This window comes from Caloenas nicobarica, chromosome 1 (genome assembly GCF_036013445.1).
Source record: "Caloenas nicobarica isolate bCalNic1 chromosome 1, bCalNic1.hap1, whole genome shotgun sequence".
Classification (NCBI taxonomy): Eukaryota; Metazoa; Chordata; class Aves; order Columbiformes; family Columbidae; genus Caloenas; species Caloenas nicobarica.
In genome coordinates this window covers 305,639-319,305 of record NC_088245.1, presented here as the reverse complement: position 1 = coordinate 319,305, position 13,667 = coordinate 305,639, and the positions used below count along the sequence as shown (strand labels likewise).

The 13,667-nt window shown below is 61.0% G+C and overlaps 2 protein-coding genes across 2 annotated transcripts; one reads left to right on the top strand and one right to left on the bottom strand.

Moving 5' to 3' along the window:
- The first annotated feature begins 1,934 nt into the window (after window positions 1-1,934).
- Window positions 1,935-4,045, top strand: LOC135995929 (acrosin-like). Its single transcript, XM_065647573.1, has 5 exons — window positions 1,935-2,149; window positions 2,452-2,646; window positions 2,816-3,081; window positions 3,341-3,486; window positions 3,704-4,045. The coding sequence occupies exons 1-5, from the start codon at window positions 2,082-2,084 to the stop codon at window positions 4,043-4,045; spliced, it is 1,017 nt and encodes a 338-aa protein (XP_065503645.1). The 5' UTR covers window positions 1,935-2,081.
- On the bottom strand, window positions 3,992-10,102 carry ARSA (arylsulfatase A). The gene is made up of 8 exons (XM_065647562.1): window positions 9,623-10,102; window positions 9,108-9,348; window positions 8,427-8,645; window positions 7,793-7,962; window positions 7,171-7,295; window positions 6,867-6,994; window positions 6,349-6,451; window positions 3,992-6,232 (listed from the first exon to the last, which is right to left on the bottom strand). Exons 1-8 carry the CDS (start codon window positions 9,898-9,900, stop codon window positions 5,931-5,933), a joined length of 1,566 nt encoding a protein of 521 aa, XP_065503634.1. The 5' UTR covers window positions 9,901-10,102; the 3' UTR covers window positions 3,992-5,930.
- Between the last annotated feature and the right edge of the window lie 3,565 nt (window positions 10,103-13,667).

Here is a 13,667-nt window from a genome sequence, read left to right as displayed (position 1 = left end):
CGCACCCAACACACACCCAACACGGCACATCAACACACCGCACGCACCCACACACACCCAACACGGCACATCAACACACCGCACGCACCCAACACACACCCAGCACGGCACATCAACACACCGCACGCACCCAACACACACCCAGCACGGCACATCAACACACCGCACGCACCCAACACACACCCAACACGGCACATCAACACACCGCACACACCCAACACGCACCCAGCACGGCACATCAACACACCGCACGCACCCAACACACACCCAACACGGCACATCAACACACCGCACACACCCAACACACACCCAGCACGGCGCATCAACACACCGCGCACACCCACACACACCCAGCACGGCGCATCAACACACCGCACGCACCCACACACACCCAACACGGCGCATCAACACTCCGCACGCACCCAACACACCCAGCACGGCACATCAACACACCGCGCACACCCACACACACCCAGCACGGCGCATCAACACACCACACACACCCAACACACACCCAACACGGCGCATCAACACACCGCACACACCCAACACACACCCAGCACGGCGCATCAGCACTCCGCACACACCCACACACACCCAGCACGGCGCATCAACACACCGCACACACCCACACACACCCAGCACGGCACATCAACACACCACACACACCCAACACGCACCCAGCACGGCACATCAACACACCGCGCACACCCTGACACACTGTGCACCAACACTCATGCACACCAACAGACTGCACTGACACACTGCATACACACACCAACACACACACCCCCCAGTGCACCATGCACACCCCAACACGCTGCACACCAACACTCACACATACCCCCCAACACACTGTACACAAACACTGCACACATGCAGGCACACCAGTACACACATGCGCACACACTGCACACCAACACGTGTGCACACACAGTACACACAAACACTGCCTACCAGCACACGTGCACACACCCCACACATGAACACACCAAGCAGTGCACATCCATGTCATGCACAGTGGAAGGCATGCACGCTCAGCATGCACACACACAAAATGCCCACACACAAAGCACACTCTGCCCTGTGAACACACAGGTATGGTGCACACACCCACAGGCTCACTGTACCACACTGCACGTGTACAGTGTGCATCAAGTGTGTGTAGAGTGTGCATCCACAGTGTGTGCCCTGTGCATCTGCTGCGTGTGTACAATATGCATACACAGTGTGTACAGCATGCATACAGTGTGTGCACAGCGCGCATCCACAGTGTGTGCACAGCATGCATGCACAGTGAGTGTGTGTGCACTGTGCATCCAGTGTGTGCACATTGTGCATCCACAGCGTGTGTACAGCATGCATCCACAGTGTGTGTGCAGGGTGCAGCCACAGCGTGTGCACAGCGTGTATCCACAGTGCGTATACATAGATGGAGAGCGCAACCAGACACTGACTGCACCCACACGTAGTACACATGGGCACACACGCAGAGCACACCACACAAACTGATGTACCAGCATGTGTACTCCCATACGTGCACATCCATCAGTGTGCACCACGGGGAATGCTGGGCTCGTCCTGCTCATACGTCACTGCGTGCCTGCTGCGGCTGTAACCAGATGGGCTCTTCAGCACCCGCACATGTGCACACTGCCTGCGGAAATTGTGTTCTGTGGTGTATGATTCTGGGAAGGACCTGGTGGCACAGGGCTGCAGAGAACCTCAAAAGAGGCCATGGTGCCACACTTGGATTTTTCCGCCGGCTGTGAGTGGGCAGTGCTCGGAGCCAGGCGCTGCTGCCGGCAGCGGGGCCCACACATGCTCATCGTGCAAGCAGAGCATCCGGCAGGGTCTGACGGGGTGTCCGATCCCAGCTGCTGCCTCCTCTCCTGCTTGGAACCCCCCATGTCACCCCACCCCCCCAGGCCACCGTGCCCAGCACCCGGAACCAGCAGCTCTGTGACATCGGCCCCAGGACCACGGGCACCGCGGGCAACGCGAGAACTGTGGGCACTTGGCTGCTGCACGGGTGGCAACGAGCCCTCGGTTCCTGCAGCTGCCACGTGCCGCTGGCAGCCATGAACTTGCTGCCCCTCCTCGTCCTGCTGGCCGTGTGCTGGCCCGCGCACGGGTGGGACACCTGCGGGTGAGTGGCCCCGGGCCCTGGGAGGGAGCGTGGGAGCCCTGATGGGGTTCACAGGATGGTACCCGCTTGTCACCCGCAGCCACGCTACAGCTTTCCAAACCGCATTGGGGGGAGCCTCAGGTCCTGCCAGCGCCCTGGCTGCTGCACAAGTCGTCAGCGGGGCTACAGCAGGAACGGGGCAGATGGACACACACCCATGGGGTTCCCCTGTCCACCAGCGCTTGTGGGGAGGGTAGACACAGAGCGTCAGCACGAACAGCAGCACGCCATGGAGCAGGAGAGTCACGAGTTTCTGCTTACAGAACCTGCGGGCTCCGGCCCATGGCTTCTTACGGCTCGACACGCATCGTGGGTGGCACGGATGCCCAACCAGGAGCCTGGCCCTGGATTGTCAGCATCCAAAAGCCCTGGAAAACAGCCACGGCACACATATGTGGAGGGTCCCTCATCAGCTCACAGTGGGTCCTCACAGCAGCCCACTGCTTCTTCAACGTCAGGTAAGGAGCCACCATTTCCGAGCAGCCTCCAGCTCCACGTGCCTCCAGCCTAAGGCATGCGAGGGCACTCGCACCCCCGTAGCGCTGCTTTCCTCTGCCTTGTGGAGCTGCTGGGCTGCTGCAGCACGAGGCTCCGCTCCCTCTGACCCCGCTCTCCATCTGCCTTCAGGAACGTCACGATGTGGCGCGTGGTGGCTGGGGCCACCCAGTTGTCTCGGCTGGGCCCTGAGGCCCAAGTGCGTCATATCAGAAGATTACTGTCTCACGAACATTACGACAGTAACACGGACAAGAATGACATTGCGTTGCTGGAACTGGACCAGCCTATCCAGTGCAATGACTACATACAGCTTGCTTGTGTGGCCGACTCCACGGTGAGCGTGTCCCAGCTGACAGCCTGCTACATCAGTGGTTGGGGTTCCACGTCCGCCAGAAGTGAGTTCCCAAAAAGCAGTCGTGTCCGGAGGGCAAGCCGGGCACGGTGAGGAGACGGGTTGGGCTTCCTGACAAGAGCCAGGGCTGCGGGGACGCGTGTCTGTGGAGAGATGGGCCTGACCCATCGCCCAAGGCGAGGCAGGAGGGGAACACCACACGGTGCCTTCGCATGCACAGCCCAGCCCTGGGGACGGGGTTCGCCCCGACGGGGAGAACGGGGAACCAGCGGCTGCGTGTTAACTCCTCTCTGTGCCCACAGCTGCAAAAGCCAGTGACGTGCTGCAGGAGGCCCAGGTCCACCTCATTGATCTGCGGGTCTGTAACAGCACGTGGTGGTACGGAGGGGCCATCCACTCCCACAACGTGTGTGCTGGCTACCCGCAGGGCGGCATCGACACCTGCCAGGTAGGAGCGCGCTGCGGGTGTCCCAGCAGCGCGGGCAGCCCCGTCACACCCGCCCCGGCGCTCCCAGGGCTCTGCCTGGCACGGCACCTCCCACCGCCGGCTCCCACCTCCCCTTCCCCAGCTGCAGCTCCTGGCCCAGGGCCCCCTTGTCCCAGACCCCTGCGACTCTGCCCAGAAAGCCCCTGCAGGGCCACCTGAACGCCCTCTCCCGCTGCAGGGGGACAGCGGTGGCCCTCTCTTCTGCAAAGACAACTATGCTGAGTACTTCTGGGTGGTTGGAGTGACCAGCTGGGGGAAAGGCTGTGCCAGACCCTTCCAGCCTGGAGTCTACACCTCCACCCAGCACTTCTATGACTGGATCCTGGTGCAGATGGGGCTGCACCATGAAGTAACCGCTGCTCCAACAACACCACAGCACCTCGTCACCTCAGCCTCTGCTCAGACACAGAGACCAGCACAGGGTACATTTAAGCCCTGTCTATTTCCACATGAGAAGCTGGAGGAATTCTTTCAGAAGCTGCAGGAAATCCTGCAGTACCTAAAGGGAAAAACTGCCTGAGCAGCAGGATAAACAAGATCCAGAGCAGGCTGCAGCGCAGCACAACCGTTTCCTTCTGGGCAATGTCTGCAGATCCAAAGGCAGCCTCAGTGCCCAAGGCCGGCTCTGTCCTGCCCGCTCTCTGCTGAGTGCACACAAATGCTGAAGCTGACTTAGTTCTTGAAATAAAGCTGCCATTTTTCATAGCTAACCCTGCTTCTGTCCAGTTCAGCGTCCTGTGCAAAGCAAGGGCTTCCATGCCCAGCCCTGCAGAACGAGGCTGCAGGCGGACGAGTGGGGCAGAAAGGGCTGGAACTGTGCCTGGGCAGAGAGGAAGGTGCTCAGGGCCACCATGGGACGGACAGGACTGGCACACCATGGCTAGAAACACAACAGGACAAAATGATGTGACATGCAGACAACTTTGAGGGTATGCATTAAGGCACAGAGCTGATGATTAGGGCCTGGCGCAAGCCTCATCTAACTGAACAGACCCAGGGAAACTCCTGAGCACGGCAAGAGAAATAGCTGCCCATGGCAAACAGAGTGAGAAGCTGACAGGAGTTACAGTGCCATGAAGAACAGCCAGATTTCACAGGTAGTTAAGGGGGACTGATGTGAGATGTGGCCACCATCACAGATAACTGACAGAAGAGATGGGGTCACTTTGGGGAGAGGAATCTGGCAGGGATAGCAGTACCCAGGAAACCGTAACACCATGGTGACCTAGAAAACAGCACCTGAAACACCAAATCTGTTCACAGATGTAGCAAACCTGGGAGCAAGCAGGGGAAAAATAACTGAGGATAGATCCCTTGTTTGGGAGGTGACGGGTGGAGAAAGCAAGGGGTCAGGGAAGATGAGGAGGGTGTACAAGCATGGCAATGGTGAGAAGGAGGGGATGAAGGAGCCAGTCATACATAAGCAAGTTGCTGTTTGGTTTGCTTGTTTGACAGCTCTGCACCTGATCACCACACTGTCCCACCTTCTTTTCTAGAGCAATTCCAAATCCTTTTCTGGGTGGCCTTACTCTGTACCGGGCGGGCATGGCTCCAGAGGCAGCAATGGCAGAGGGGACACAGGTCACAGGGACCCAGCAGCTGGAAACTCCGAGTGCCTGGGGACGGCCCCTGGTGGGAGCGCTGTGTGCGTACAATTCAGTAGTGAGCTTTAGGCTGGACTAGCTCACGAGCAAGAGGAGAGAGACTCTTTCGGTCATGAGGATGGCGTGCGGTCACAGCCCACCTGACGGATCAGCCCCAGCATCCACAGACCTTGCAAGAGCACCAGGCCTGCCAGCCACCAGCCACATCTCCACTCCTGCAGTCCCAGAGGACATGGAGGTGCCTGAGCATGCACACCCTGAGCTGCTCCCCACCCAGGCATGTCCCCTCTGCTCCAGCTGCACAAGGTCCTGCCGCTGCAGGTGCCAGGACCATCCATCCCACCCTCCTCTTGCTGTGCTCTTGGCCTTGGCAAGTGGCAGTGCGGCAGCTCCGGCTCTGTCCCCAGCCAGGGGTGCACAGCATGCCCCCCGCTGAGCTGGGATCTCCGGACACTGGAGCATGTCCTTGGCTTCATCTTGGTCACAGTTTGAAAGGAGGCATTCTGGCTCTGGACATGATGCTGTAGCATGGTCCCTCCCTAAACAACTCAGGGTTTCTCTGTCAAGAGGTCGCAGCTTGATCGCCCAGCACAGAGCACAGGGTCTGTGGACCTGCACTCCCAGCAGGGCTGGTAACGTCCCCAGCCCACAGTGCGTGACCCCAGTGCTCTGTTAGTCAGGGGTGTCACTGAGCCACAGCTCTGGGGTCGCTCTACGGCTGAGCTTGGTTAGTTGGGGGCTGGGGGCGCGTCTGGTGGGTTTGGGATAGGGTTCCAGTGTGGATGATGGGGCAGTGAGAAGCTAGGAGCAGTGGCAGCAGGAAGGCTTAGGAGTGCAGTTTGGTGCGCAGCAGGGCTGCAGGGAAGGATCCTTGCCCCTCCTTATCTGGCTTTCCCCAAACTCCATGCGCTGTTCAAAAAGCACTTTCTGCAGCTCGATCTCCTTCAGGACTTGCAGAATCTCCGGCCCTGCACCACTCTGCAGCAGATCATAGTTCTCGGCTGGGTCTGACTCCAGGTCAAAGAGCAGCGGTGGCAAGTGAGGGGTCAGCGGGGTCAGTCCATGGCAAGCCTGGTCTGGGGTCGTATCACTGTGAAAGGAACCTGCAAAAGAAACCCCTAGCTGGTGTACCTCAGTTTCTTCTCTTTGAGCTTTGGACAGCTAGACCATAAAGAACTTCACAAAGCTGCCCGTGCAGAGATGAGGAGGCAACACTAACCTTGTGTGAAGTAGTGGGCCTTATACTTCCCAAGTCTGACAGCAAAGGCACCGTGCAGCTGATCAGGGGACGGCGGGTAGAAGAACATCGCCTGACGGGGACTCTGTGGGAAGCAGCAGAGCTAAGCTCACCTGTGCAGCCAAGAGGCCAAAGAGCCTGGAACAGGACCAGGCAGAGACCCCAGGGAGTCACATAGGAGCCCCAATACCCCAGACAGAACATGGCCAGAGAGGGGGAAGCCGATGAGCAGCAGCATCCCCTTTGCTCCCTACTCAAAGCTGCTGGGGCTCTGCCCATCCACTGTAGCCACAGGGCTTGGGCTGGGCAATACATTGCAGGTGTTAGTGCTGAGCGGCCTGGGGAAGCCCAGGAACCCCATGGCATCACCCAGGCCTGACAAAGGTCCCAGCTCATGGATCTCCCCTGACCTCCAGCTGGTTCTACTCATCAGGCACACAGCTCCAGCCCCACACCCAGCCTTCGTGCCCAACGCCAGCCGAACCAGCCACAGGACTCACCTTCCCTGACCCAAACAGCACTGGACTCAGGTCATAGCCATCCAGGGCAACTTTGGGAAGAGCTGCTCCAGCCAGGATAGCCAGTGTTGGCAGGATGTCCAGGGTGCTTGCCAGCTCATGTGTCACTCCTGTCACCCGCCACAGCAAGGCACAAGGAAAGGTTCAAGCACCTGATATCGCTCCCATCCCTGCCACACTCACTTCTCTCCCACCCTCTGCTTGTCCCAGGGCGGCCGAGCTGCCACGATGCCGCTGCCTTGGCTGGCACCAGCACACAGAAGGCACAAGCAGTGCCAAATCTCACCTGGGCTGATACGGCCTGGCCAATAAGCCACTGCTGGTTCCCGCATGCCGCCTTCGTACGTTGTGCCTTTCCCACACTTCAGAAGGCCAGAGCTGCCCCCACGTGCCATCCGCATGGTGGAAGGGCTGTGGAAGAGAAGAACCACCTACCATCAGCTTCACAGCTTCACACGAGCCCTTCCCTGACACTGCCAATGCGGCCATGACAAGAGACGTGGTGCCAGCAAGCGGCACTGCCATCCTGCTCGGCCTCGCCAGGCAGGCCTGGGCCAGGTGAAGGGGCCAAGGTGTGCGAGACGCCTGAGCAGGGCACCAGAGACCGATGCCACCCACACAAGAAGGGCACAGGGGTATATTGGGGCTGCAGGCTCCTGGCCTGAACCCTGTGAGGTTTCTGCCCATGAGGAGGGGCACAGCTGAGCCACAGGAACATGGCAGATCGTGCACTGGCTCCTCTCCCAAGCAGCGTTCACCTCTTGCTCACTTCGGGTCACTGGGGTCTCACCTGGCAATGCCACAGCACATCCCTTTTGCCCCAGTCAACCAATGCCCCACTCCAGTCCCCCCACACCAGGGCAGCAGAATCTTACCAGTGAGGAAGTGCCCCTGCCGAGCCCACTCACCCGTTGTCAGAGGTGAAAAACACCAAGGTCGTGTTGGCAAGACCATTTTCCTGCAGTGCCTGCAGCAGCTCTCCCACCGAGCCATCAAACTCCGAGAGCGCGTCACCAAACGGCCCACGCCGTGACTGCCCTGCGTACTTCTGGCTTGCAAATTGGGGGTAGTGTGTATGCTGGAGAAAGGGCAGAGAAGACTGATGCACAAACTCCCAGAGCTGCATCTGGTTCCCAGTTCACGCGGTGACAGTGAGCACCTCAGCTGGGACATGGAGGTATGTGACAATAGCCATGAGATAAGGCTTGTCCCCAAGCTTCAGACACATCTCTCAGAAACGGCACAAAGGCGCCGAGCCCCAGGAGAGGATGCGGAGACCCAGAGTGGGAAGTTTTCCCAGGTGGACTCCTGGTCCAGAGAAATGGGCAAAGCTCCAGAAAGAAGCAGCCCGATAACATTATCAGAACGGTGCTGCCACAAGACCTGGGCATGGGAACAGCAACGCCAGGTCATCCACCGGAAGGTAATGAGTGCTCGGCACAGCCTGGGGCTGCAGGAGCTGAGGTGCTTCCTTGCCCTCCCCACAGGACAAAGGCTCTCTTCCCCACCCTTGGGCGTGGAACAGCCCTCCCCTTCTCCTACATGTGAGGCGTAGTACAGCAGGAAGGGGAGGCCTCGTCGGGCACAGTCAGCGATGAAGTCCCGGGAGAATTTGTTGTAGAGTGGCACCAGATCAGGGAAGGAGACCGGCTGCTGTACGATGCTCTGGTTCCAGAGCAGCGGGACTGGCACTAAGCCTTGGTCGCAAGTCCCAAAACACTTGATGTCAGGTGGGAAGCAGGTGAGATTCTGGCAGGGGCCCTAGAAAGAGCAAACAACACTTTGTCTTTTATCTGTGTTGCAGGACACTGAGAGGAGCAAAGCGTCTCACAGCGGCCCAGCACCAGGTCCTACAGACAACCTTTGGGCAGCCACTTCCAGGTGTGTGCCCACTCTAGAACTGCCCAACGACCACGCTGCCCCAACATCCATTTTCCCCTGGCAGCAATTCAGATGTTTCTTTTTAGCCCAGAAGCAGATGCTCCCTCCCTTCACAAACGGTCTATGTCTCCATGTACAACTGACCCCCACATTCTCCAAGGCTGCCCTCTCACACGAGCACCTCAGAGATGGGCTTTCCTCACCAGCATCCACCTCCACAACCCGCAGCCCCGCACACCCAGGCAGGCACTGACCCCTCTGTGCTCTCGCACCAGCCTCACCGTTCAGCTGTGCTCCCCAGCTGGCCCCGGGACACCCGCCAGGGCTCGACAGGCCCCTCACCTGGTCATGGGAGTAGGGCACCCCCAAGAAGTGGTCAAAGCCCTGGTGGATGGGCAGGAAGGAGCCGTTAATCCCCAGGCCGAGGTGCCACTTGCCAACCATGGCTGTGGCGTAGCCCTCAGCCTTCAGCAGCTCCGCGATGGTGACCTCGGACAGGGGCAGGCCTCCCCGCGAGCCTGGGTCGAACACGCCGGGGTAAACCCCCGAGCGCATCTGGAAGCGGCCGGTCAGCAGGGCTGCTCTGCGGGGAGAGGAGCAGGGCGCTGGGCGCAGCCGCCGCACAGCGCGGCCCGGGACCGCACCCGCCGGCTCGGGCCCCGGGCTCACAGCTGCCGCCGCCACGTCCCCGTCTGCCGGGACACGCCGCCGGGCCCTCATAAACGCGCCGCACCTTCGCGCCTCCCGGGACACCGCGGGTCCAGCGCCCCCGCGCCCCCCAGCCCCGCGCGGTGTCCCGGCCCTGTGTGACACCGCCTCCCCGCCCGGGGCCCTGCACGGCGGGGCGCGGGCCGTACCGGGACGGGCTGCACACCGGGGAGCTGCTGTAGAAGTTGGTGAAGCGCAGCCCCCGGGCGGCCATGCGGTCCAGGCTGGGGGTGGCAGAGGAAGGGTGCCCGTAGCTCCCCAGGTCCCCGAAGCCCAGGTCGTCGGCGAGTATCAGGACGAAGCTGGGGGGCGCGCCGGCCGCCCCGCGCAGGGCCGGCAGCACCAGGGCCGGCAGCACCAGGGCCAGCAGCACCGGGGCCCGCGGCAGCGCCGGGGCCCGCGGCAGGGACCGGCCCGATGTCTCCATGGCGCTGCCGCCCGGGGAGGCCCGCCGACACGCGCGCAGCACGGGGCGCAGCGCTGCCCTCCCGCGCTGCGGTGCGGTGCGGTGCGGTGCGGTGCGGCCCCGGCGGGCGGCGGCGCCCCGGCAGGACCCGCAGCCCCGTTCCGGCACCGGCCGAGCGGCGCCGAGCGAGCGCTCCCCGAACCGCGCCCGACCGCCCGGCCACGTGACCGGCCCGCCGCGGGGCACGCCGGGAAGTGCAGTCCGCCCGGGACAGCTCCGGCTCGGTGCCTCACGGCGGCTCGGTGCCTCGGGCCGGCTCGGTGCCTCGGGCCGGCTCGGTGCCTCGCGGCGGCTCGGTCCCGCGCAGCCGCTCCCGCGCCCCCTGCCCGCCCCAGGCCGCCTCCCGGCACCCGGGCACGGGGATTCCCCACAGAACCCCCAGCGCTGCCCCGTGCGGGCGCCGCGGGCTCGGCCCGTGTGTCCGCCCCGCTGCCGGGGAAAGGCCCCGCAGCCCGGCTGCCCCGCACGCACACCGAGGCTGTCCCGGGACCGCACCGGCGGCCCGGTGAGCGGCGCCGGGCGATGTCCCCTCCGCCGGGGGAACGTCCCTTGCCCGCCCCTGCGGCTGCCGCCAGCCCGGCCGCCCGGCCGCGCCCTCCTGCGGGCACAGCGAACGGAGCCGCTCTGCCCCAGATGTGCGCGGGGTGTGAACGGAGCCGCTCTGCCCCAGATGTGCGCGGGGTGTGAACGGAGCCGCTCTGCCCCAGATGTGCGCGGGGGCGAACGGAGCCGCTCTGCCCCAGATGTGTGCGGGTGCGAACGGAGCCGCTCTGCTCCAGATGTGCGCGGGGGCGAACGGAGCCGCTCTGCCCCAGATGTGTGCGGGTGCGAACGGAGCCGCTCTGCTCCAGATGTCCGCGGGTGCAAACGGAGCCGCTCTGGCCCAGATGTGTGCAGGGGCGAACGGAGCCACTCTGGCCCAGATGTGCGCGGGGGCGAACGGAGCCGCTCTGCCCCAGATGTGCGCGGGGTGTGAACGGAGCCGCTCTGCCCCAGATGTGCGCGGGGTGTGAACGGAGCCGCTCTGCCCCAGATGTGCGCGGGGGCGAACGGAGCCGCTCTGCCCCAGATGTGTGCGGGTGCGAACGGAGCCGCTCTGCTCCAGATGTGCGCGGGGGCGAACGGAGCCGCTCTGCCCCAGATGTGTGCGGGTGCGAACGGAGCCGCTCTGCTCCAGATGTCCGCGGGTGCAAACGGAGCCGCTCTGGCCCAGATGTGTGCAGGGGCGAACGGAGCCACTCTGGCCCAGATGTGCGCGGGGGCGAACGGAGCCGCTCTGCCCCAGATGTGCGTGGGGTGTGAATGGAGCCGTTCTGCTCCAGAGGTGCGCGGGTGCGAACGGAGCCGCTCTGCCCCAGACGTGCGTGGGGTGCGAATCAGTCCACTCTACTCCAGATGTGCACATGTTGTGAATGTATCTGCTCTGATCCAGATGTGCGGCAGTTGCAAGTGAAGCTGCTCTGATCCAGATGTGCACATGTTGTGAATGGAGCCCCTCTGCTCCAGATGTGGGCCAGATGCGAGTGGAGCTGCTCTGGCCCAGGTGTGCACAGGGTGCAGATTCCCCAGGGATGGGCGGGCAGCGTGGCATTGTTTGGGGCTCCCTGTGGGAGCCTGGGCACTTTTCAAGCAAAATGTTTTTCTACAGCAATGGCAGTTTCATGTTCAGGCTCAAGGACTGCTGGCTGTGCCTGAACGTATGAGCCCAATTCCTACAGATCAATGACACATAATCAGAGCGAGGAAGGGACAGTGCAAAGAGCAACAGCAATTCTCTGATGGAAGGAAGCGATAAGGAGAATGAGGAAGAAAGGGGGAGGTTCTGCACTCCAGGAAGGCCGTACCCTATTGCTGTGTCTGCTCTGAAAACCAGAGAAACCTCAGAAGACAAGCACAGAAAGGAACTGGAGTCTAATGTCCTGGAGACGTCCATCTGCTCAGTTTATCCAAAAGGAGATTAAAGCAAGGCCAAAGATGGTGTACAAGCACAGGCACAGTGGTGGTGGTTTAGGATTGACCACATGGCAGACAGAGGTGAGGAGTCTCAGCCCAAAGGAGCAGGGTAAGACTGACTGGATGTACTCATGTAGATGCACATGTGTTTTGCATCCACCCCGTGTGATCAGTCAGTTCTGGATTTTCCTGTTATTATTAGTCAGCATTTCTTAAGACCCATCACACTGTTACAACCACTTTCCAATGTGCCAGTGAACTCTGCTTTCCATTGCTCCCTGTCCGCCCCAGCTCAGCCTGTCCCCGTAGCCCCTGGCCCTCCTGCATGTCAAGCCCCATGCCTCTGAGCAGCCTGGCCCTGGCACGTGAGGATGTTGGGGCTGCTGCTGCATCAATTATTCAGGGCAAGAAGCAGAGCAAGGAGGCTGGTGCCGCAGCAGGAAGCGAAACTGCTGCATAATTCATGGAGCCCATTTTGCTTTGTGCCTGGCCACAGCAATCTGGGCACTCCCAGGTTCACTGCATCTGGGAACAGATTTGGTGTTTCAAGTGCTGTTTGCTAGGTCACCATGGTGTTATGGTTTCCTGGGTACTGCTGTCCCTGCCAGATTCCTCTCCCCAAAGTGATCCAAACTCTTCTGTCAATTTTCTGTGATTATGGCCACCTCTCACATCACTCCCCCTTAACCACCTGTGAAATCTGGTGTTGGAATAGCAGAGTGTCCACAGAAGACAAGTTGTCCTGTCTAAGGTCTCCTGTCTGTTCCAAGCAGATATGGGGCACCACCTTCAGGTCAATTTTCAAAAAACAAAGCAGCCTCAAGTGCCATTTGTTTGGGGCGTAGTTCTGTGTGTGAAGCCATGCTGTGCCTCGAGGGCCCTGAGAGCAGCGATTCTACTTTCAGACAAAGCTGCCCCGTTGTCCAGGGACCAGGCTGCACACTTAGCTGTGTGCCTTGTGTCTGTCCACACACACCAGGATGGCAGCAGAAAGCTCCCGCGCTTTCCACGAGCTTTGAGGCTGCCATTCTTCAAGCCACTGCTCTCCCTGCAGGCAGCCAGCCCTGCTCTGCAAACGCACCCGGCTGGCTCCCCTTTTCTTCCGAGGCTGCCCTGCGCTCCTGCCTGTGAAGAGAGCTCTGCCGTGCAGATGTAGGAGACAAACTGATGCGATGGGGCTGGCACAGGATTTACCCAAGTCATGGAGAATGGTAAGCGAGGCTGAGAGCAGACGCACCTTTCTGTGTCTAGAGCTTAAGATGGCATGTCTTTGGCCACACATACCAGGTGCCACAAATGCCCAGAACAGCACTGTAACTCACAGACAGCAAGGCCATGAAGCCAGCCGGAGGCTGTTGCTGCGGCTGACACAGCCATGTGGACTGTGCTGCATACGGGCTTCGCTGTGCTTTGTGCAGGAAGGTTGACACTGCTTGGGTGTGCTTGGCTTTTTGGATCACACGTCACTGCGTGCCTGCTGTGGCTGTAACCAGATGGGCTCTTCAGCACCCGCACATGTGCACACTGCCTGCGGAAATTGTGTTCTGTGGTGTATGATTCTGGGAAGGACCTGGTGGCACAGGGCTGCAGAGAGCACCCTGGCAGTGAACCTCCCAAAGAGGCCATGGTGCCACACTTGGATTTTTCTGCCGGCTGTGAGTGGGCAGTGCTCGGAGCCAGGCGCTGCTGCCGGCAGCGGGGCCCGCACATGCTCATCGTGCAAGCAGAGCATCCGGCGGGGTCTGACGGGGTGTCCGATCCCAGCTGCTGCCTCC

Coding starts and splice junctions, on each gene's coding strand:
- LOC135995929 (XM_065647573.1), top strand. CDS start 2,082: ATGAACTTGCTGCCCCTCCTCGTCCTGCTGGCCGTGTGCTGGCCCGCG. Junction 2,647..2,815: donor CACTGCTTCTTCAACGTCAG/GTAAGGAGCCAC, acceptor ATCTGCCTTCAG/GAACGTCACGATGTGGCGCG. Junction 3,487..3,703: donor GCGGCATCGACACCTGCCAG/GTAGGAGCGCGC, acceptor CTCCCGCTGCAG/GGGGACAGCGGTGGCCCTCT.
- ARSA (XM_065647562.1), bottom strand. CDS start 9,900: ATGGAGACATCGGGCCGGTCCCTGCCGCGGGCCCCGGCGCTGCCGCGG. Junction 8,646..9,107: donor TGCCCTACTCCCATGACCAG/GTGAGGGGCCTG, acceptor TGCTCTTTCTAG/GGCCCCTGCCAGAATCTCAC. Junction 7,296..7,792: donor TTTTTCACCTCTGACAACGG/GTGAGTGGGCTC, acceptor TCTCTTCCACAG/CCCTTCCACCATGCGGATGG.